Raw genomic sequence first — 24,677 nt, 5'->3', positions numbered from 1 at the left:
GAAGAGCTTGGACGTCGTTTTTCTCTGCTGACCTCCTAATCTTCCAGAAGCTCAGGCCCACAATCCAGCCAATTATCAGCAGACCTGTCATCATAAATCAGAATATATAAACATCTTTCACGTCCTCCACGGAGAGGGGTGCCAGGCACCTAATCTGTCTCCACTTCCCCCACGAGTCCATTACATAACCAGAGGCAAAGCTCCCCTCCGGGCAGGTGGGCTCCCCTAAGCCGGTGCTCTTAGTGGCGACAATCTTGTGAGAGACCAGCTAATCAATTCCATGATCGGTGTTTTGATGGTCCAGTGCCAAGCGATTGCTCCAAGTCAGGCGGGACGAGACAAAAGTTGCAGCAAGCAGAAACATGAGGATATGGGGAAGGACAGATAGATCCAGACGGAGCGAAGAAAAGTGCGACCGTCTCCTTTCTTTTTATGTTTCAGTTTAAACAGTTATGTTCAGTAACTCCTTAGACATGATGTCAGATATGTCAAAAATTATTAGCTTACCTTTGAAAATCACAGCAAACAGAGGCCTCATGTCAGGAGTGATTTTGCTCTTGCTAACTTCCTGTGAGCACAGTCTCTTCTTCTGCATGCCATTTCAAAACAAAGTGACATCTGATGTTCTTTTTTAGTATAATGTACCTCAAACAAGTGGCAGAGATGGCTGAAACAGGTGAAATGATCTAAAACATATTTTTCAATAAAATATAGTGAGTCAAGTGTGCTCTACCATTTTGTTGAGCAGAACGTTAAAGGGTGTCACTGTTTATTGTTTTCCAGAAAATTTAATGAGTCTCTACCAGCTCAGTGTTCAGGAGTTCTGCTGATAATTAGAATAATTAGAGCTCAACATGGTGGAACTGCTCTGGTTCCTCAGGAAACCTTTTAGAAGTGAACAGGTTCCTCCTCAGGTTCCTCCTCAGCATGATGAAAGGTGGAGCTGTGTCTCATCAGATGCTTGCTGAGCTGTTGTGAAACTGAGAGCTGCTGTAACGGCTTCAGGAGGCAGAAACCAAACATCAGCTGAGGGAAACTTTCTAACCGCTCCTGTGGGTGTCCACTTCCTGCTGAGATTCAACACCAACAATCTGAACAAGAGTCTGACGTCTGTATCCATGGAAACACAGAAACAGCTGCTGGTGCTGAGCTACTTGTTGCTATGGTGACGTCAGGACACTGCTGTCATTCAACTAAAACTTTCTCTGGGTGCCACAGTAATCTGATTACATGTAGTAACGGTAGATACCCTGCAGGTCTGCTGGACCTCTGCTGCAGGTCAGCTGACCTCTGTGAGCTTCAGGACTCTTCCGGAACCCCCTCCCTGCTGATGCAGCTGAATCCGTGTTTCCATGAGGACAAAGCCTGGGCTCCCTGCAGCACAAACATCCAGAGAACAAAAGCAGCCGAGCTTCCAGAAGCCCGTCCTCCCATAAATCTGGGCCCTGAGTGGCTCTGAGCGGTTTGACACTGGGAGCTGCTGAGCGTCATGCCTCTGCCCCGACGCCGCTCATCCTTCCTGGGACAGCCGTCCTCAGAGCGTCCCGCCTCCTCCTGCGGGAGGATCGGAGCCTCCGGTACGGCCGCCCCCCGAGGCGTCTTCGTGGGCTCCGCCCCTCCGGCCTGCGGGGCCTCCAACCTGGGGACCCGGGTGTCCCGCAGGGCCCTGGGCATCAGCAGCGTGTTCCTGCAGGGGATGCGGAGCAGCGCCATGCCGGTTCTGCCCCGCACTGGGGAGCGTGCGGCGCCTCACGGAGCGGCGGCGGCCGGACTGAACAGCTGCCTGATGGAGTACCGGGACAAAGTGAGAGCCCTGGAGCAGCTGAACCAGCAGCTGGAGGAGCAGATCCGCCTCTGCCTGGACCGCAAGGCCTCCAGCGCCGGAGCATGGGGACCCCTCCGCCGGGAGTGGGAGGACGTCTACAGACAGGTGAGACAGAGAGGACACAGGTGAGACGGGGAGGGACAGGAGAGACGGGAGGGACAGGAGAGACGGGAGGGACAGGAGAGACGGGGAGGGACAGGAGAGACGGGGAGGGACAGGTGAGACGGGGAGGGACAGGAGAGACGGGGAGGGACAGGAGAGACGGGGAGGGACAGGTGAGACGGGGAGGGACAGGAGAGACGGGGAGGGACAGGTGAGACGGGGAGGGACAGGAGAGACGGGGAGGGACAGGAGAGACGGGGAGGGACAGGTGAGACGGGGAGGGACAGGAGAGACGGGGAGGGACAGGAGAGACGGGGAGGGACAGGTGAGACGGGGAGGGACAGGAGAGACGGGGAGGGACAGGAGAGACGGGGAGGGACAGGAGAGACGGGGAGGGACAGGAGAGACGGGGAGGGACAGGTGAGACGGGGAGGGACAGGAGAGACGGGGAGGGACAGGAGAGACATTTGCTTCTGTGATGTAAAATCTGATGTTTTTTCTGTCCACCTAGCAACAGCTCTGTGTGTGTGTGTGTGTGTGTGTGTGTGTGTGTGTGTGTGCGCTGCCCCTTGCTGGCTGCAGCTGCTCTCAGTACTGTGTTTTCCTACTGTCTGCAGGTCAGTGAAGCCATCCTGGACAACGCTCGGCTGATGCTGCAGACGGAAAATGTTCAGGCCAATGCCGAGGACTTCAAGGACAGGTCACCAGTCAATCTGATTATTGATGTGATAACAATCAATCAGCCAGTCAATTAGAGGAGAACGTCCAATCAATACAGGGATAGCAGTTAAATTAGAACCTGGAAAGGAGGAGGTGTGGTAACTGTAGCTCCCCCTACAGGAGGAGGAGGTGTGGTAACTGTAGCTCCCCCTACAGGAGGAGGAGGTGTGGTAACTGTAGCTCCCCCTACAGGAGGAGGAGGTGTGGTAACTGTAGCTCCCCCTACAGGAGGAGGAGGTGTGGTAACTGTAGCTCCCCCTACAGGAGGAGGTGTAGTAACTGTAGCTCCTCCTACAGGAGGAGGTGTGGTAACTGTAGCTCCCCCTACAGGAGGAGGAGGTGTGGTAACTGTAGCTCCCCCTACAGGAGGAGGTGTAGTAACTGTAGCTCCCCCTACAGGAGGAGGAGGTGTGGTAACTGTAGCTCCCCCTACAGGAGGAGGTGTGGTAACTGTAGCTCCCCCTACAGGAGGAGGTGTGGTAACTGTAGCTCCCCCTACAGGAGGAGGAGGTGTGGTAAATGTAGCTCCCCTACAGGAGGAGGTGTGGTAACTGTAGCTCCCCCTACAGGTATGAGAACGAGCAGCCCTTCAGGAGGGCGGTGGAGGAGGAGATCAGCTCGCTGTACAAAGTGATCGATGAGGCGACCCTGACGAAGGCGGAGCTGGAGGAGCAGATGGAGAACATGCGGGCGGAGCTACGTAGCCTGGAGCAGAACCACGAGCAGGTTCTACCTGGAACTGCAGCTGAACTAATGATGCTTAATGAACATGTTCCATTAAAACCACTTTAACTATTCTCTATTTAATGTCACAAACTGTTCTCTTTTTCTAACTGATAAATTTAATTTAAATCTTAATCATTTGAACCTGTCAGAATATTGTGAATTGTTGTTGTTCTGACGTCAGGTGGTCCTTTAATGACTGGCATCAGGTAGTGTCATGTGACCTGACCACTTCCTGTCTGTGCAGGATGTGCGAGTCCTCTACAGCCAGATGGCAGGTCGAGAGGTGGACGAACCCGACGCTCCCATAGAAACCAGTCTAGATCAGATCCTGGCCTACATCAGGAGCCACTGGGAGAAGGTGACGGAGAGGAACCGGGCCGAGACCGACAGCTACCTGGAGTGTAAGGTGAGGACGTTCACCTGGACAGGTGTCCTCTCGCAGGTGCTCCTGCAGCGGGTCTGACCTGTGGTGTTCTCCTGCAGGAGGCGCAGTGTGTGAGCAGCAGGCTGAGTCCTGAGGAGGAGCAGGTGGAGGCGCTGAAGGCTGAATGCAACGACACCGGCTGCAAGATCCAGAGCCTGCAGGCCGAGACCGAGTCCATCCGAGCGCTGGTGAGACGCCACAATCCGTCCATAACCTGATCGGTCCATCAATAACCTGGTCGGTCCGTCAGTAACCCCATCGGTCCATCAATAACCCGATCAGTCCATCAATAACTTGATTGGTCGTCAGTAACCCAATCGGTCCGTCAATAACCCGATCAGTCTGTCGATAACCTGATTGGTCTGTTGATAACCCGATCGGTCCGTCAATAACCCGATTGGTCCATCAGTAACCTGATTGGTCCATCAGTAATCCGATCGGTATATCAGTAACCCGATCGGTATATCAGTAACCCGATCGGTATATCAGTAACCCGATCGGTCCATCAATAACCCGATCGGTATATCAGTAACCCGATCGGTCCATCAATAACCCGATCGGTATATCAGTAACCCGATCGGTCCGTCAATAACCCGATCAGTCCATCAATAACCCGATCGGTTCATCAATAACCCGGTCGGTCCATCAGTAACCCGATCGGTCCATCAGTAACCCGATCGGTCCATCAATAACCCGATCGGTCCATCAGTAACCCGATCGGTCCATCAATAACCCGATCGGTCCATCAGTAACCCCATCGGTCCATCAGTAACCCCATCGGTCCATCAATAACCCGATCGGTCCATCAGTAACCCCATCGGTCCATCAGTAACCCCATCGGTCCATCAGTAACCCCATCGGTCCATCAATAACCCGATCAGTCCATCAATAACCTGATTGGTCGTCAGTAACCCAATCGGTCCGTCAATAACCCGATCAGTCTGTCGATAACCTGATTGGTCTGTTGATAACCCGATCGGTCCGTCAATAACCCGATTGGTCCATCAGTAACCTGATTGGTCCATCAGTAATCCGATCGGTATATCAGTAACCCGATCGGTATATCAGTAACCCGATCGGTCCATCAATAACCCGATCGGTATATCAGTAACCCGATCGGTCCGTCAATAACCCGATCAGTCCATCAATAACCCGATCGGTTCATCAATAACCCGGTCGGTCCATCAGTAACCCGATCGGTCCATCAGTAACCCGATCGGTCCATCAATAACCCGATCGGTCCATCAGTAACCCGATCGGTCCGTCAATAACCCGATCGGTCCATCAATAACCCGGTCGGTCCATCAGTAACCCGATCGGTCCATCAGTAACCCGATCGGTCCATCAATAACCCGATCGGTCCATCAGTAACCCGATCGGTCCGTCTATGACCTGATCGACTCGGTCACAGTCTAACCTCACACCTGTCTCCCTGCAGAAACGTGGTCTGGAGAACTCGCTGAGCGACGCCCGCCACTGGCATGACATGGAGCTGCAGAACCTGGGATCAGTGGTCTCCAAGCTGGAGGCGGAGCTCGGAGATGTTCGCGGGGAGATCGAACAGCAGCGCCGTGACTACGACACATTGCTAGGCAACAAGCAGCGCCTGGAGCAGGAGATAGGCATGTACCACGGTATCCTGGACGGGGAGGAGAACCGATTCCAGCCCACTGAGACACCGTGAGTCACAGAGGAACACAGAGAACATGGAGAACACTAAGAACACAGAGAACATAGAGTCATGGAGGAAATGATCAGACCACCTTGTTTTCTTCAGTTTCTTGTTCATTTTAATGCCTGCTACCAGTAAAGGTCCATTTGTTTGGACAGTATAATGATAAAAATAAAAACATCTGATCAGAGTTTAATTTCAGAGCTGATATCAGACATTTTAATGGTTTTTTTGATAATAACCAATCATCAGTAGCAATGTCATTGTTCTGCCAGAAACAGCTTTTAGGATTCCATGTTTTCTTTTCTGTCTGTTTTAGTCCCATGATCCACACAGGAGTTAGTACTGATTCAGAACCATTGTTCCTGATGTCTCTTCATGCTCTCCACCAGCTTCTGATCACAGCAGCCCATTCCTGTTGCACTCATTCTAACTGATCTGCTTTGTTTTGGGGCTTGTGATTCTCCATTTAGCGTCTGATGATTTTCCACAGGTTTTCAGTTGGATTTAGATCTGGTGATTGAGCAGCCAAGGCATGGTTCCAATGTTCTGGTTCTCCATCCAGGCTTTAATTGACCTTGTCTTGTTGGAAAATCCAGTCATTGGAGGCAGGAAAGCGTTTTCCAGCTGATGGAAGAAGACTGTTTTCTAGAGTAGCCCCAAACATGACCTGGTTCATTGTCCCTGTTCCATCCAGACTGAAACTACCCCAGATGGTCACTGATCCACCCCCATGTTTTACTGTAGGGGCAGACATCTGGTTTGGAGCTTCTCCAGGCTTCCTCCTAACCAGTAAGTTGGCTGGAGTGGACATCAACTGAAAACTGGATTTATCCCTGAAGAGAACCTTAGAACAATCATCAACAGTCCAATCCTTGTGATCCCAGTAAAGAGTAACAGGCTTTCCTCTGCCTTTCCTTGATGAAGGGCTTCTTCCTGTCCTGTGGGACTTCAGACCAGCTTCAACAAGTCGCTTTCCAACTGTCCTTGATGAACTAGTCCCATTTGTCCACAGTGTTCCCTTATTTTTAAGGTCCCTGGAGGTCTGAGGATGATTTCTGACAGGAACAGATGAGTGACGGTCATCTGGTGGTAGAAAGACGTTTCCTGACCAGCTAGCAGTTTGGTAGAACCATGCTGGGTTTGTTTTCTCTTGGTGTGATGAACGTCTGTCTTGGAGATCTTCAGTTTTTTCTCTACCTGTCTCTCACTCATGATGGCTGCCTTTGTGGCTTCACATAATTCTTTAGTTTTAGGCGTCACGTGAGAGCTGACAGCTTCTGAGTTGTTCTATGGCTTGAATGTCAGCAGGAAACCACTCTAGACCTTTGAAATGTCCTCTTATAGACCCTGGAATACAATGAAGCTGAAGCATGTCAGATAGGACATAAAGTAGTCTGGAATCAGCTGCATTTAAAGTCCTGTTCATTCTATTCTTTAGGTAATAAACCTTTAGCGGTACCAGCCATTAAAATGAACAAGAAACTGAAAAAAACAAGGTGGTCTGATTATTATTATTTCATGACTCTATAACAAGTCCACACAGACACCCTGCGGTTGCTACAGAGACGTGATTTCGTAAGTCAGATAGCAGATGAATGATGAAATACTGTGATGATGTGCTGGTAGACGATAAAATCTACTTTTAAAATGTTAAACCCAGATGATAAAACCAGTAAATAATCAGGTTCTCCACCAAACAGAACAAGTTAAAGCAATAATAAGAAACATAACATCATGTTCCTCTAACAGGAAGTAGAAATTAATGGTTCCACTTACCTGTCCAGGTGTTCAGGCCTGCACTCAGAGTCTGAGGGAGCTGCTGCTGCTCCAGGACCTCCAGGACAGTGATCCCAGTGGAGGATCACAGCCAACTGAAGCCCAACAGGGACTATGATCTGGACCTGGTCCTGCTGGGTTCCACCTGTGAGGTGTACAGGTGTGACAGATGCTAAGAAGCTGCAGCCACCTGCTGATTGAGCTGCTTCATGTGAATGCGATGTTAGAAGGTCCTCAGAACACCAGAGGACCCAACCAGACCCAGCTGGGGTTGTGGGTCCAGACTGGACCAGTCTGGCCTCCGTTGGGTCGAGATTGTTTGTAATTATATTAAGAAACCAAATAAAGATACGATTTTAAAGCAAAGGAAGTCCCATTTATTTGTAGGATGTTCTGAAGAACCACAGATGCAGGAAATCTGTTTTAACTCCAGAGCACCATGACAAAGACTTCTGACGAGGTTCATGACCTGAAATTTTCAATTCAGCTTTATTTATGTAGCGCCAATTACAGTCAGATTGTCTCAAGACTCTTTCCAGAACCCATATGAACCCCCAGAGCAGCCCTAAGAAGACAGTGTAGAGAAAAACACCCTTCAACATGAAGAAACCTGAAGCAGAACCCGTTCTTTACGTGGGGGAACCATCTGCAGCTGGCCTTTTAATTGTAGGAGCTTCTGGAGAAACCAACCAGACTGTTATCTCCTGAAGCTCCTCACCAGGACCGCCAGTGTTCTGGACCAGAACCATAAAATGTTTGAAGTGTCTTTCAGCTTACTGACAGCTGAAGGTGGATGAGGTCGTGGTGCGTTCAGGTTCAGTCTGTTCACAGAAGCATTAGGAGACATTTAAATTCTACTGTGACCATAAAGAGATGAACTCATGAATGTATAAATACGGAAAATATTTACATCTGAAACATGGAGAACAACACGTTCCTGAGGAGCTGAAAGGTTTCCTGTCTCAGCTGGTTCTTCTATTGATCAGTGATCAGTTACAGTCAGAATGAAAATAGAATCAGACGTCATAAAACTGAAATTTCCTCTTTAATGATCCACAAGGAAATAAAACAAAGAGATCAATCATAAATTAATCAATAACAATAAAGATCAGCCGTGATGAAGCTGAGTTGGAGGCTGAAGAGCACCTCATCTCTTTCTGTCCACTGAATGAGAACCTCTCAGAGCTTTAAGCTGCAGGTCACATGATGCTGAGCGAACCGTCTCCATGGCAACCATGACGTCCAGCTGAAAGCTCTGGAGAGGGTTCCAATCAATGAAAACCGATCAGGTCATTACTAACAAACTGATCTTCAGCCGGTAAAACCATCATGAAGCTCTGCAGACCAAAGTCACAGTGAGTCCCAGTGTTCACCATCAGAGCAGCTGGAGGTCTCATTCCCAAAGAAACAGGAGCAGAAACATCTCCACGTTCTAAACATCTCCATGGTCAGAAACATCTCCACAACCTCACACACTGACAAACAGGAAATATAGAAGAAACTAAAGAAACCTCCATCATCATTCATCCATCCATCCATCATCCATTCATCCATCTATCCATTCATCCATCCATCCATCAACCATCCATTCATCAATCCATCCATCCATCCATTCATCCATCCATCAACCATCCATTCATCATCCATCCATCCATCATCCATCCATCCATTCATCCATCTATCCATTCATCCATCCATCAACCATCCATTCATCCATCCATCCATCCATCCATCCATCCATCCATCCATCCATCAACCAACCATCCATTCATCAATCCATCCATCCATCCATCCATCCATTCATCAATCCATCCATCATCCATCCATCCATCATCCATCTATCCAGTCATCCATCCATCCATCCATCATTCATCCATCCATCCATCCATCCATCCATCCATCCACCAACCATCCATTCATCAATCCATCCATCCATCCATCCACCAACCATCCATTCATCAATCCATCCATCCATCCATCCATCCATCCATCCACCATCCATTCATCAATCCATCCATCCATTCATCATCCATCCATCCATCATCCATCTATCCATTCATCCATCCATCCATCATCCATCCATTCATCCATCCATCATCAAACAGTATGATCTAAAGTAAGGAACTTTAAGGTTTTAAAGGTTCATTCCTTCTAAAATGCTCCTTTCTCTAAACAATTTTTGTTCTGTCTGCTTCCCTTGGAAACGGTCTCAACAGAAAGAGTTCATGAAAACTAGCATCTCATCTGGAGCTTTCTTCTTCTTCATGTTTAAAGGTCCAGTGGACCCTGAACCAACCGTGGAACTCTGACAGTGAACACTGTGGACTCCAGAGGTGAGTGAAACTTCCTGCAGCGCCTCCTACAGGACAAACTCTGACTGAGCAGGTGTGCTAAGCTGTGCAGCCTGCAGGAGGCGCTGCTGCCCTGCTCTCTGCTGTGACATCTTCAGGTGTCGGCAGCGCTGCGTATCGATAAAACGGTCCCAGAAAACCGATCAGAGTGGTCATCGTCTTTAAGTCAGCAGCTTTGTTGGTTTGATAAGGTAGAAAATCCTGGACATGGATCAGTCCACCGCTAACAGCACAATGCTAAAAGCTAGCCTGGGCGGGCCGGCCTACAGTTTCCCAGAATCCCACAGCCCAGCGTCAGCGTGCAGGTCCGAGCCGGGCCGTCGTACCGATAAAGCTCAGTGGACGCTGTCGGGGGTGCCGCCCCCTGCCCGCCAGCGTCAGTAACGCATTGATCCTCGGCCCTGATTGGCCGTTTTAGGCGGGCTGCAGGGGGATGCAGCCGACGCCCACGCCGCCCTCGTGGCAGACCATGGGGGCCATGAAGGTCCAGCGGTTGGTGTCGGGGTTGTACATCTCCACAGAGCTGAGGTTGGACTGTCCGTCGTAGCCGCCCACCGCGTACAGACGCCCCGACGTGGACACCAGAGACACCCGACTGCGCCGCGTGTTCATGGCCACCAGGAGGCTCCACTGGCCGGAGGTGGAGCTGAACACCTCGGCGCCACTCAGGAAGCCTGAGCCGTCGTAGCCCCCCGCAACGTACATGTGGCTGCCCAGCGCCGCCGCGCCATGACGACAGCGCTTGTTGAGCATCGGCGCCGCCGGGTGCCAGCGGTTGGTGTGGTGGTTGTAGTACTCCACCTGCAGGGGGCGGAGCAACAAACACAGGTAAACAAACAAACAGAAATAACACCAAAATCAACATTAACACAACTACTGATGTTAGTAATAATAATAATAATAACAATAATAATAATAGTATTGTAACACTCTAGTACTGACAGGAAGTATAATACCAACAGCAGCATCAATAATAAAATAAATATAAGACTATCAGTAATAATACTAGAACACTAACAGAGACACTAATAATCACAGCTGTTCAAGTTCAGTTCATCAGTTCTAAAGCTGCAGAAACATTTCTTCTCTGGTTCCACGGTTCTAACAGAACATCTCTGGGTTCTCCATCATGTTCTGGTTCCACAGAGCTGCTACCATCATCAGAACCTCCTCCCAGCCTCTGCATCAGACTGAACTCCTTCAGAAGCTCCTTCAGGAACAGACTGTTCCACCCTAAGAAGCAGCGTTTCTGCAGCTCCTTCATTCCAGCGGTCAGACTGTTCAACGCTGCATCACAAACGTCACTGCTTCCTGTTTATTGCTGCACTTTGTCCTAATTTACACTCATCCACCTGTTTCTGTGCAGTAACTGATCCTCATCCTCTTGTCTTTAGTCTCCTACAGAGGATGAAATAAAGCAGTCATCTCTATTCTCTGATTGCTACACTGAGTTCTTTTTATTTATTCTTGCTCTATCTTTATACTTTGGAGCGGTGAACTTTCCCCACTGTGGGATCAGGAAAGTTGATCTGATCTTCAAGCATGAGCTCTGACTGGACTTCAGGTGTTCCTAATAAAGTGGCTGCAGGCTGGCTGGAGAACTTTCATCTGGTTCCTCACTGACCGTGTTGAAGATCTGCAGACCATCGTGGCCTCCGGACACGAAGATCCTCCCATCAAACACCGTCACTCCGGCAGCGCTGCGACTGGCGCTCATCTCCGCCACCACCGTCCACCTGCAGGTCACATGAAAGCAAGCAGCTGAAAAAAGCCTTAAACTGGTGAGCTCATCTCCTCTGCAGCGGCGCCCCCCACTGGCTGCAGCCTGCCTTCATGTCATCAACACAAACCACAGTCAGAATAATCTGAAAAAGCTGTAAAGTGAGCCATTCAGAGGATCTGCTGCTGGTCAGTTAACTTAAAGCCTTAATTAGAGGACTGCTTTCAAATATTAAGGGGTTTGCTGCTAAAAACCCTTAAATGTCTTAGGTTATAAAACAGGGTGAAGGGTTTATGTTAAGGGTTTATGTTAAGGTGAGTTAAGGGTTTATATTAACCCTTTACGCTTCAGTGCGTCGTAGGTGTACCGCCGGCGGTACACCTACTAATTTGCATAGGAATTTCAAGAATGTCCGACAGCTGCAAACCCGATTATACAAACACTATACACCGATGGAAAGCTTAGATTCTCATGAATCCGCCGGTATAAACCACTTTCAGATGTGATTACCACATCGGGTGAGAAAAACACATTTGTCCGACAAAAACAAATATTCATCCATCCGTTCTCTGTACACGGCTTCAACGCACACAGCGCGACTCACATTTCTGGGTTCATTATTACACACAGAAAAAAAGATTCCACAAAAAACGGCCATAATCCAACCTTTTACATCCAGATGACACAAGCCAGTAAACTATTTTGTCCAAAACATGTCCTGAAGTTGGAATAAAATCCACGAATCGGTCGTTTTCAAGGAAATGCACCTCGCGCTGCCCGTCCAATATTCCCTGTATTTTTCGTAATTTTTTTAATTTAAAAATAGAATATTAGCGATTTTTTTTGTACTGAAAACGGCTGGAATTGACTGAAGCTTAAAGGGTTAAAGTGAGTTAAAGGTTTATACTAAGGTGAGTTAAGGGTTTATATTAATCCTTGCCACCCGAAGGACGCTCTCGAGCGTTTTTTTGCTGCGCCGCGGTAATCAAAACAAAGCAGGAAAATGAAGCGTCGGCGAGTCTCCCTTTAAATGTGTGCTGAAAGTACAGATTTTGAACTTTCTACCAGTTTTTGAATCATGTTGATCGGCCAAGTAAAACCAGAGATATGATCAATAATAAACGCCACATTTTTTACCGAACTTCACCGGAGCTATTTCCAGCGTCTTTTATGCAGCGAAACTTTGAACTTTGGACTCAGCGGAGAGTCCTCTCTGCTGAAAGCATCTGGCAGAAACACAGACCTTTGGATGCTTGGTGTAGGAAGGAAAATGTGGACCAGATTTTCACAAACCTGGAGTTCTCTGGAGTAAAAACGCAAACTGGGTTTCCCCAAAGGTGACTGAGAAACTTGGAGCTGAGTGACAGAGACGCTCTGACAGGGAGCGGCCGCACAGACACGCCCCCAGACACGCCCCCAGACACGCCCCAGACACGCCCCCCCCCCCAGACTCTGTGTTCATAGTAAGAGAGTGGAATGTTCTAGAAATACACAGAGGAGAGATGGCCAAAGTGTGGATTTGGAACTTTCTATCATTTTTAAAATTTTTTTTTAGTCAGGTGATAGTTATAACTCTTTGGGAGAGCAGCACGTCCTTCACTGGCTTTGGCCACAGATCACTCTCTGCTGGACACCAAAGATGCACAGAAAATGAAGATTTTGTTTCAGATGTAATATATTACTGCTACTACTACTACTAATAATAATAATAATAAAATAATAATTATAATAAAAATAGAATAATAATAATAAAACAACAATAATAATAACATTCATAATAAACATATTCTAGCAATGGAGAACACCAGGACTCTGGATTCTCCCTGTGGTCCTAAAGCCTGTTTCTATTGTTTTTGTCATTGTAGAGATTGTGGTGGACAGAAAAAGTTTTTGGAACGGTACAAATTCATTTATGTAAAATTTTATTGTGACTCCTCGTGATTTTGTAAATAGTTGTGCAAAAACGCCTAAAAAAATTCCTCCATTTTAGTGCAAATAGTGGTACATAACTGTGTTAACTGCTAAATTTGTACATTATTTTATGACAAACAATTTATATTTACATTATAAGTTCTGAAAAAGATTCATTACACATGTTTATGGTGTCCACAGCAAAAAAATCAAACTTTTTTCTACTCGGATTTTGTATTTTTTCTGCTATTTTAGGTCAAGTGTGTCCATACATTATATCAAAATGTATAAATAATCATAGAATCACACAGGTGAGGTTGTGCTGAAAAAAAAGATACCAAGCAAAGCAAGATCAACAGCTTTTAAGGTGAAATATAGAGGTAAAATCAGAATTTGTCAAAAACGGACCTAAACCCCCCAGGGCCCTAAGGGTTAAGGTAAGTTAAGGGTTGATATTAAGGTAAGTTAAGGGTTTATATTAAGGTGAGTTAAGGGTTGATATTAAGGTGAGTTAAGGGTTTATGTTAAGGTGAGTTAAGGGTTTATATTAAGGTGAGTTAAGGGTTGATATTAAGGTGAGTTAAGGGTTGATATTAAGGTGAGTTAAGGGTTGATATTAAGGTAAGTTAAGGGTTTATATTAAGGTGAGTTAAGGGTTGATATTAAGGTGAGTTAAGGGTTTATGTTAAGGTGAGTTAAGGGTTTATATTAAGGTGAGTTAAGGGTTGATATTAAGGTGAGTTAAGGGTTGATATTAAGGTGAGTTAAGGGTTGATATTAAGGTGAGTTAAGGGTTTATACTGAGGTTAGTTAAGGGTTTATACTAAGGTGAGTTAAGGGTTTATGTTAAGGTGAGTTAAGGGTTGATATTAAGATGAGTTAAGGGTTTATATTAAGATGAGTTAAGGGTTTATATTGAGGTTAGTTAAGGGTTTATATTAAGGTGAGTTAAGGGTTTATATTGAGGTTAGTTAAGGGTTAGCTCACCTGTCCGTCTCAGGTGCGTAACGCTCCACTGAGTTCAGAGACGATTTCCCGTCGTAGCCGCCGCACACGTAGATGTGTCCGTCAATCACCACGGTCCCCATGGCGCTGAAACAACGAGAGGCTGTGGTTTACAGTCTGAAGTACTGATTAGAGCAGTTATTGATCAGAGCAGTTATTGATCAGTATTGATTGGTGTATTGACCTGCGCTGGCTGTTCATGCTTGACACTCGCGTCCAGCTGTCTGTCTCTGGGTTGTAAACCTCCACCGTGCTGAGCCGTGATTGGCCGTCGTAACCACCAATGGCGTACAGCAGGCCATTGACGACAGCCACACCCACTCTGCTGCGAGTCATCCTCATTGGCTGACAGCGCTCCCAGAAGTTACCGATTGGATCGAACACCTCGACCACATTCAGAGAGTCACCTGGGGAGACAGAGGAGCCAGGTTTGTTCTCACGTGTTTTCTCAGGTGTGTTTTCGGTGTGCTCTCAGGGACAGGTGAGCAGCGTACCTGAGCTGTTGAGTCCTCCCACGGCGTAAATGAGTCCTGTGATGGACGTGCAGCACCTCTGTCGGATTTTGAAGGCGGGTAGGTGAGGCCGGCGGTCTGGCATCAGGTGGAAATCTTTGGCTTCGTCCACCAGATCTCTGCCAGAAACACAAACCTCAGTGTCAACAGGTTCTCAGGATGCTGCTTCTTCTCAGGTACAGGTGTGCTGTTGTCGTCTCACCTGCACTTGTGGCAGCAGCGAACCAGATCGTCCTGCTGCACTCGGTCCGACAGGAACTGAGGTCGACACAGAGGAAGCCGGATCTTCGACAGCAGCTCTGGAAGCAGCATCTCCCTCTGGTCCCGGTCATGATGGACCCAGGCCAGCACCGCCTCAAACACCTGGACAGGTAAAGACACGCCTCAAACATCTGGACAGGTAAAGACACGCCTCAAACACCTCGACATTTAAGACATGCCTCAAACACCTGGACAGGTAAAGACACGCCCCAAACACCTGGACAGGTAAAGACACGCCTCAAACACCTGGACAGGTAAGACATGCCTCAAACACCTGGACAGGTAAAGACATGCCCCAAACACCTGGCCAGGTAAAGACACGCCTCAAACACCTGGACAGGTAAAGGCACACGCCTCAAACACCTGGACAGGTAAAGACATGCCTCAGACACCTGGACAGGTAAAGACATGCCTCAAACACCTGGACAGGTAAGACATGCCCCAAACACATGTAGAGGTAAAGACACACCTCAAAAAACTGCACAGGTAAAGACAAGCCTCAAACAACTGGACAGGTAAAGACACGCCTCAAACAATTGGACAGGTAAAGACACGCCTCAAAAAACTGCACAGGTAAAGACACGCCTCAAACAACTGCACAGGTAAAGACACGCCTCAAACAACTGCACAGGTAAAGACACGCCCCAAACACCTGGACAGATAAAGACACGCCTCCAATAATTGGACAGGTAAAGACAAGCCTCAAACAACTGCACAGGTAAAGACACGCCTCAAACACCTGGACAGGTAAAGACACGCCTCAAACACCTGGACAGGTAAAGACACGCCTCCAATAATTGGACAGGTAAAGACACGCCACAAACACCTGGACAGGTAAAGACACGCCCCAAACACCTGGACAGGTAAAGACACGCCTCAAACACCTCGACATTTAAGACATGCCTCAAACACCTGGACAGGTAAAGACACGCCTCCAATAATTGGACAGGTAAAGGCACACCCCAAACACCTGGACAGGTAAAGACACGCCTCAAACATCTGGACAGGTAAAGACACGCCTCAAACACCTCGACATTTAAGACATGCCTCAAACACCTGGACAGGTAAAGACACGCCCCAAACACCTGGACAGGTAAAGACACGCCTCAAACACCTGGACAGGTAAGACATGCCTCAAACACCTGGACAGGTAAAGACACGCCCCAAACACCTGGACAGGTAAAGACACGCCCCAAACACCTGGACAGGTAAAGACACGCCTCAAACACCTGGACAGGTAAAGGCACACGCCTCAAACACCTGGACAGGTAAAGACACACGCCTCAAACACCTGGACAGGTAAAGACATGCCTCAGACACCTGGACAGGTAAAGACATGCCTCAAACACCTGGACAGGTAAGACATGCCCCAAACACATGTAGAGGTAAAGACACGCCTCAAAAAACTGCACAGGTAAAGACACACCTCAAACAACTGGACAGGTAAAGACACGCCTCAAACACCTGGACAGATAAAGACACGCCTCAAACAACTGCACAGGTAAAGACACGCCTCAAACAACTGCACAGGTAAAGACACGCCCCAAACACCTGGACAGGTAAAGACACGCCTCAAACACCTGGACAGGTAAGACATGCCTCAAACACCTGGACAGGTAAAGACACGCCCCAAACACCTGGACAGGTAAAGACACGCCCCAAACACCTGGACAGGTAAAGACACGCCTCAAACACCTGGACAGGTAAAGGCACACGCCTCAAACACCTGGACAGGTAAAGACATGCCTCAGACACCTGGACAGGTAAAGACATGCCTCAAACACCTGGACAGGTAAGACATGCCCCAAACACATGTAGAGGTAAAGACACGCCTCAAAAAACTGCACAGGTAAAGACACACCTCAAACAACTGGACAGGTAAAGACACGCCTCAAACACCTGGACAGATAAAGACACGCCTCAAACAACTGCACAGGTAAAGACACGCCTCAAACAACTGCAAGGTAAAGACACGCCCCAAACACCTGGACAGATAAAGACACGCCTCCAATAATTGGACAGGTAAAGACACGCCCCAAACACCTGGACAGGTAAAGACACGCCTCAAACACCTGGACAGGTAAAGACACGCCTCAAACACCTGGACAGGTAAAGACACGCCTCCAATAATTGGACAGGTAAAGGCACACCCCAAACACCTGGACAGGTAAAGACACGCCTCAAACACCTGGACAGATAAAGACACGCCTCAAACACCTGGACAGATAAAGACACGCCCCAAACACCTGGACAGGTAAAGACACGCCCCAAACACCTAGACAGGTAAAGACATGCCCCAAACACCTGGAAAGGTAAGACACGCCCCAAACACCTGGCCAGGTAGGCACAGATCATCAGACTTTACCTGCTCCTCGGCCTTCACATTGAGCTCGTCACAGCCCACCAGCTCCAGCAGCTCCTCGGTCCTCAGCCCCAGGAACTCCTCGGACAGCGACACGTCTACGAAGTGCTGGTGCAGGAAGCTGCTGGCCGAGTCGTACAGCGTCGTGCACATCATGGTCTCAGCGAACTGACGCACTCCCAGACAGTTCTTAGGGTGCAACCTGAGGAGACACACACCGACTGCCAATCACTGTGTCTGGCTCCCATGATGTCACACACAGGTGTGACTGCGGGTGAGCAGTGGAGCGTACTGAGCGCGTGCGGTGCGACACTGACCTCTCCTGCAGGAAGGAGCAGCAGGCGTCCTTCACGTTCTGCAGCTGCAGGAAGCTGGAACCAATCAGGAGAGACTGGACGTTCTGCTGGTCGATGGCAACATGGCCGCTGTACGCAAAGTTAATGAGAGCCTCCAGAGCACTGCAACACATGGCAAACTGGTTATTCTGGGTGTACTGGTTTCCTGTACTGGTCTTAGAATGGTCCTGTCCAGGTGTGGTCTTACCTGGGGTCCATTCCCTGCATCAGGATCTCGTCCTGTTTACACTCCACCATGTCGTTGGTGAACATGGCGTGGAAGTACGGGATGGAAGCCGCCAGGACGATCCGATGAGCGCTGAACTTATGATCCCCCACCTGCAGACACAAACACACACATGATGGACACTGTCCTCACCTGTCCTCACCTGTCCTCACCTGTCTCTACCTGAGCTGCAGGTTTTGTTGCGGCTGCAGATTCAGCAGGTTGGACGCTGAGACATTAAGAGGATTACGGTGACCTCAGCGTGTGAGCGGACGGAGGACAGGTGAGGTTTTAGGTAACGACACCTGATCAGTTCTAACAACCTCCCTAACGATCAATAGGAGCGATCGATCACCAGATGTTAGTGCGGTGCTTTTCTTTCTCACTGGAGGGAAACGGATCAAACAGAACGAGAGGATAAAAAACTAGCAGAAAGAGACGAAGCGATGAAAAAAGAAACGAAAAAATCCCAACAATATAAAGAACCGAGTCAAAAAGACACAAAGAAGGTTGTAGTTTCACTACTTTTAGTAGATTTGGAGACGTCCGCTCTGTCTGGTAGTTATTAGCTGATTAATTAACAAACACATTAAATCACATCTGGATCCAGCAGATGGTGAAAGTTTAACTACTGGACCTGAACAGTGGAGAATGTTGGTGTATAAATAGAGAACAGAGCATCTAAAAATTTCAACTCATCAGGTTCTACTGATGTTAGAGCCTCAACAGTTGGAGAAATGTGGACCAAAGAATGTATTCTGGTGGAAATAAGGAACCATCCATACATAAACACTAACAGGAACTTTATGGAGACACTAGACCAGCCTGGTTGGAGGTTTAGAACTTTTTATTTTCAACAAGAAAAATTGAAATGTTTCCTCTGAGGCCTTAGATTCTGTTGGATCAGTTTGTTTAGTTTCATAAACTCCTGCTAACATTCACACCCGATCAGATCAATAGTAATGATTAATTCTCTCCTCTCTAAATGAGGTTTCGTGTCTTTCCGAGGCTCCTGATGTTCTATGTTTATGTTGTCTGAGAATCTGATCCACTTTCAGTTTTTATACTTCTACAGTTTGACTTTAAAGTCTTTATTTTTCTTCTGATCTTCTGTCAGTTAGCAGAAACAATCCTCCAATCCGCTCTGATCAATACCAGAATCAGCTCTGATCAGTAGCAGCCGTGTGACGTCACCTGTTTGGACTCACCTTAGCAGCTGTCAGCAAGTGTGTGACGTGCTGCTGCCACTACTTCCTGCCGACCACTTCTATTGATTATTAAGTTCACGCGCTGATCAGCTTCCACCCAGGCTCACCTGGTGGAAGAGTCACGTGACTCGCTACCTGATCAGAACCGTCAGAGGTCAGCTGTTAGCATGTTGTTAGCCTGCTAGCCGCAAACTCACCGGTCAGTAATAATCTGCTGTTAGCCTGTTAGCATGCTGCTAGCTCGTTAGCAGCTAGCCGCTTCAGCCTCGAGCTTCGTCGTGTTTCTTACCTTGAGCGTGACATCACAGAGTTTCCCCTGACGTCGGATCTCCTCCATGACGACATAGCCTCGTGCCGGCAGGTCAGTCACCGTGAAGTGAACTAAATCCTCGAGCTCTTCGCACAGAACGTCTCCCATCGTCCCAGCAGCGGCGGCGCGGCGCGGACTGAGCCCTGCGAGCCGCCGTACGGCCGCAGCGGCGCATGCGTCAAGGCAGCACCGCGGAATAGGGACGGATCCGGTCTGCCCCTTCACAATAAAGTACTTTGTAGAGGAACGGCAATTCTGCTTCCGATTTGGTGTCTGGCTATCAAAATAAAATAAGGCGATCAACAAAAATCATTAAGTTTGATTTTGGATTTTGAAACTTTAATTTCATAAAAGAGAAGCACAAAGACAACAACATAAAAAATAAATAAACAGCATACAAAAGCAAACAAATACGAAAAACACAAAAAGCTTTTATACTAAAACAAGATTAGCGGTAAAATATGAAAACATTTACTAGTTTAATAATTTTATGGAGGAAGTCATGAGCAAAAATAGCTCAAATATTGTTGTAAAACTGGTAATGCAGCCTCAAACTACAAGAATCTGCAGGTAAATGAAACTTCTCTCAAGTTTGCTCCTCTGAGCGAGGATGAGGTTTCCAGACTTCTTCTGAGCTCAAAACCTACAACATGTCCTCTCGATCCAATACCCACTAGTATCCTGCAGACCGTCTTGCCCACAATCAAACCTGCATTCACCCACATTGTCAACTCCTCCCTGGAAACTGCCATTTTTCCTGCTACTTTTAAACAAGCCTGCATCACCCCACTGCTCAAAAAGCCTCATCTCAACCCAGCCCAGGTTGAAAACTACAGACCAGTCTCACTTCTACCATTCCTGTCAAAAATACTGGAGCGCTCAGTATTTAACCAAGTCTCTGAACATCTGTGGAACAACAACCCACTTGACCCTTTTCAGTCAGGCTTCAGGTGCGACCACTCCACTGAGACTGCACTCCTATCAGTCACAGAATCTCTGCGGCTGGTGAGAGCTGCTGGTCAGTCCTCTGTCCTACTGCTGCTGGACTTGTCTGCTGCCTTTGACACCGTGAACCATCAAATCCTCCTCTCCACACTCTCTGAGCTCGGCATCTCAGGTTCTGTCCTGTTGTGGTTCAAGTCCTACCTCACAGGCAGATCCTTCAGAGAGTCATGGTGAGGGGAGGTGTCAAAGTCACATGACCTATCAACTGGGGTTCCTCAGGGGTCAGTGCTTGGTCCCTTACTCTTCTCTCTGTACACCGCCTCACTTGGTGCAGTGATCCGCTCCCATGGCTTCTCCTATCACTGTTATTCTGACGACACTCAGCTTTTCCTCTCTTTTCCACCTGACGACACAACAGTTTCAGCTCGGATATCAGCATGTCTGGCTGATATCTCCACATGAATGAAGGAACGGCACCTTCAGCTAAATCTGTCTAAGACTGAACTCACGGTCTTTCCAGCTTGTCCATCTGTTCAGCCTCAGATCAGTGTCCAACTTCACTCGAGCCTACTTGTGCCCACAAACTCAGCCAGAAACCTGGGTGTCATGATTGATGACCAGCTGACCTTTAAGGTTCACGTGGCCTCAGTTTCTCGATCTTGTCGTTACGCCCTCTACAACATCAGGAAGATCAGACCCTTCCTGACCCAACAGGCCACACAACTTCTGGTTCAGGCTCTTGTGATGTCACACATTGACTACTGCAACTCTCTTCTGGCAGGTCTCCCTGCATGTGCAGTCAAACCTCTACAGATGATCCAGAATGCAGCAGCACATCTGGTCTTCAACCAGCCCAAAAGAGCTCATGCCACTCCCCTGTTCATCTCCCTTCACTGGCTTCCATTTGTAGCCAGAATCAAATTCAAAACTCTCCTCCTGGCTGACAAAACATTTACAAGAACGGCCCCAGCCTACCTGGATTCCCTGATCCAGGTCTACTCCCCTTCACGCCCACTTCGCTCTGCATGTGAGAGACGCCTGGTGCTTCCAGCCCAACATGGCTCCAAATCTCTAACCAGACTCTTCTCCTCTGTTGTTCCCAAATGGTGGAACAATCTACCAAACTCTGTGCGTTCTGCTGAGTCCCTTTCTACTTTTAAGAGACAATTGAAGACTCAATTGTTCAGAGAACACCTAGGCACTTAATCTGACTCCACCTTAGGGGTAGAATAAGTCAGGTGGTCCAAAACCCAGCACTTATTTAGCGCTGACAAAGTTTGAAAAAAAAAGGGGGTGGTGGTTGGCAATTCTTCTGCAACTTGATGGCAACACCTTTGACCAATCGCACTTGAAGCACTTTTTGCACTTTTTGCACTTACTACAGGTTTTTCCTTATGTCTGAATTCTTGCTTGTGTTGTACGTCGCTTTGGACCAAAGCGTCTCCTAAATGAAACTGTAGAATTGTAGAATTGTAGAAGTTTAATGAGTTTTTAAATGTCACTTAATAAAAAAAATGATCTTTAATCAGACCTTTAATATTAAACACATGGACACCTCTAAAATAAGAGATAAAACTGTAAAATCACCCTCGAACGCTTGTGATTATAACAAAATAAACTGTTAGGAGTAGATTATGTCACAGTATTGATCACTATATTACATATACTACTGTTTACACAGAATTTGACCTAAAAATCTTTACATTCAGTAGATCTTTAGTTACAGTACACATCTGTGTTCCATCTATTTATGTCATTTTATTGATATTTTCAAACAAGCAGACATGTTGTCCAGTGGAGAGAAGGAACCTCTGGGACTTGGTGTTCAGGTCATAATCCTGTGTTTTTATAAAAGGGATTTCACAGCATTTCAATGTTTTAGGAGAGAAATTCAGAAAGGAAAACTCTTCACCAGATGATGAATCACCAGAGTAAGTGTGCCGGTGATGGAGGTCCAGCAGGTCTGTGGTCCATTCAGTGAGTAGATCTGAACATCTGGAACAAGCATCTACTGCAGAGAACCGATCAGACCAGCATGTGGACGTCAGATTATTGTTGAGGTTTTAAACGTGTCATCAGAGCGACATGACCACATCCAGGATGATCTCTGAGCATCACTGATGGTCGACGGAGGAACATTAAAGGAACGACTCCTGACGGTGCGTTTGAGTCCTCACAGTAAAACACAAAAACACTTTGACTCATTCAGTGGAAGAGTTCAGTTTATTCTGTCTGAATGGAGAAGACCAGGATCAGAAGGAGACCCGAAAGAAACCTTCAGTTAATGAATTTACCCACAGCCAGTGATGATTCTAAACTATCAGAGATGTTTCTGTAGATCTGGAGCAGCTTCTTCATGATGGAGATCTGACCAGCAGCTCTGATTCATGGTTTAGAGAGAATGAAGACCTGGATCTAAACCAGCAGCTGGACCTGAGGAAGGAAAATCTTTAGAAACCTGAATTAGAGGGTCCAACATGAGGCCCGTGGGCCAAAAGCGGTCCTCCAGAGGGTCCAACATGAGGCCCGTGGGCCAAAAGTGGTCCTCCAGAGGGTCCAACATGAGGCCCGTGGACCAAAAGTGGTCCTCCAGGGGGTCCAACATGAGGCCCGTGGACCAAAAGTGGTCCTCCAGAGGGTCCAACATGAGGCCCGTGGACCAAAAGTGGTCCTCCAGGGGGTCCAACATGAGGCCCGTGGGCCAAAAGCGGTCCTCCAGAGGGTCCAACATGAGGCCCGTGGACCAAAAGTGGTCCTCCAGAGGGTCCAACATGAGGCCCGTGGACCAAAAGTGGTCCTCCAGGGGGTCCAACATGAGGCCCGTGGTCCAAAAGTGGTCCTCCAGAGGGTCCAACATGAGGCCCGTGGACCAAAAGTGGTCCTCCAGAGGGTCCAACATGAGGCCTGTGGGCCAAAAGCGGTCCTCTAGAGGGTCCAATCCGGCCCTCAAAGTGTAAAAATGACAGAGAAGACATTAACTGCAGATTGTAAATTATTAAAACTATAAATTTAAAATCATTTCTAGACCATGACAAGCTGTTTAGATCATACAGTAAAATAGTAGATTGTTCTTTGTTCTTTTGTGTCTCATTTTTGTAATTTTTTGTTTGTTTTTTGTGGTTTTGATCCTCCAGTAAATCCTCAGTTCCAGGTGAATAAATGTTGTTTCTTTGCCAACACTCTGATCTGTAGGTTTTAATGTGGAAATGATCAACCAAATTTATTTTTCTTCATAAATTTCAGGTTGTTCATGATGCTTAGTAAAAAGATAATTCCTTGAATGTGAACATTTCTGCACTAAAACAAAGGAACCATTGGGAGCTGTGGTTCTTTATGGGTTATTCTGCTGTGGTTCTACTGGTTCTACTGGAGATCAGACTGGATGTGGAACCTGGACTAAGAAGAATATGACTTTCCTGCTCTAAAGCAAAGCTCCAGCTGAACTTCTTCACCACTGGGTGGACCTCCCACCTCCTCACCTCAGTAGCGAGCAGCCGAATTACTTTGAAAAGAGAACGTGTTCTAAAATGATTCTATTCATGTTCTCTGTGAGAGGAGAACCCAGTGCAGGTTGGAGAACCTTCACTGAGTCGACAGGTTTAAACGTAGAGACCAGCCGGATGCGATTCATGATGGTTTAACTCTGCATTATCTATTTTTGTCGTAGATTTATTACCAGAGCTGTACACCAGAACAGTAAACTAGGAATCAGTTTAGATGTTAGCTTCTACTTTGTATCATCTGTCTGATCATGTATGTATCAAATTGTGTGTTTTATGTTCCCTGTTCCCCTCCTCCTCTCTGCCTCCTTCCAGCAGCAGATGGTTCCCCCACATAAAGATCCAGGTTCTGCTCCAGGTTTCTTCCTGTTAAAGGCTGTTTTTCTGCCTCTGTCTCCTTATTTCTGCTCTGGGGGTTCATATGGGTTCTGGAAAGCTTCCGGAGACAATTTGACTGCAATTGGCGCTATATAAATAAAACTGAATTGAATTGCAGCCCTACAGCTAGACAGCATCTCCTGGACTCTGGGGACCAGGGGTCTCCTCCATCTTCCTGGTTCCTCAGTCTAGTTTGAAGAACCAACATCAGCTCAACAGCTGGATTTATGCATCAGGCAGAAGACTGAAAGAAGAGAAGGTTGGACTGCAGGGAAACATCTGGATGTTCATCATTCACTCACACCTCTGGAAGCTCCACCTGTCAGAGAAGGTCTGGAAGCTCCACCTGTCAGAGGAGATGTCTGAACACAAGACAAGAACCTCTTCTAAGGGAACCGTTTTGAT

The 24,677-nt window shown here is 47.5% G+C and overlaps 2 protein-coding genes across 2 annotated transcripts; one reads left to right on the top strand and one right to left on the bottom strand.

Moving 5' to 3' along the window:
* The first annotated feature begins 529 nt into the window (after nucleotides 1-529).
* On the top strand, nucleotides 530-7,730 carry bfsp2 (beaded filament structural protein 2, phakinin). Its single transcript, XM_022211257.2, has 7 exons — nucleotides 530-1,930; nucleotides 2,545-2,627; nucleotides 3,217-3,373; nucleotides 3,618-3,779; nucleotides 3,857-3,985; nucleotides 5,236-5,477; nucleotides 7,257-7,730. The coding sequence occupies exons 1-7, from the start codon at nucleotides 1,490-1,492 to the stop codon at nucleotides 7,318-7,320; spliced, it is 1,278 nt and encodes a 425-aa protein (XP_022066949.1). The 5' UTR covers nucleotides 530-1,489; the 3' UTR covers nucleotides 7,321-7,730.
* Nucleotides 7,731-8,274: 544 nt separating this feature from the next.
* On the bottom strand, nucleotides 8,275-24,669 carry klhl18 (kelch-like family member 18). The gene is made up of 10 exons (XM_022211252.2): nucleotides 19,429-24,669; nucleotides 17,914-18,044; nucleotides 17,688-17,828; nucleotides 17,374-17,572; nucleotides 14,950-15,110; nucleotides 14,730-14,866; nucleotides 14,420-14,642; nucleotides 14,218-14,322; nucleotides 11,224-11,335; nucleotides 8,275-10,400 (listed from the first exon to the last, which is right to left on the bottom strand). The coding sequence occupies exons 1-10, from the start codon at nucleotides 19,555-19,557 to the stop codon at nucleotides 10,014-10,016; spliced, it is 1,725 nt and encodes a 574-aa protein (XP_022066944.1). The 5' UTR covers nucleotides 19,558-24,669; the 3' UTR covers nucleotides 8,275-10,013.
* Between the last annotated feature and the right edge of the window lie 8 nt (nucleotides 24,670-24,677).

Source organism: Acanthochromis polyacanthus, chromosome 9 (assembly GCF_021347895.1).
Source record: "Acanthochromis polyacanthus isolate Apoly-LR-REF ecotype Palm Island chromosome 9, KAUST_Apoly_ChrSc, whole genome shotgun sequence".
Taxonomy (NCBI): Eukaryota; Metazoa; Chordata; class Actinopteri; family Pomacentridae; genus Acanthochromis; species Acanthochromis polyacanthus.
This window is presented reverse-complemented; position numbering and strand designations above follow the sequence as displayed.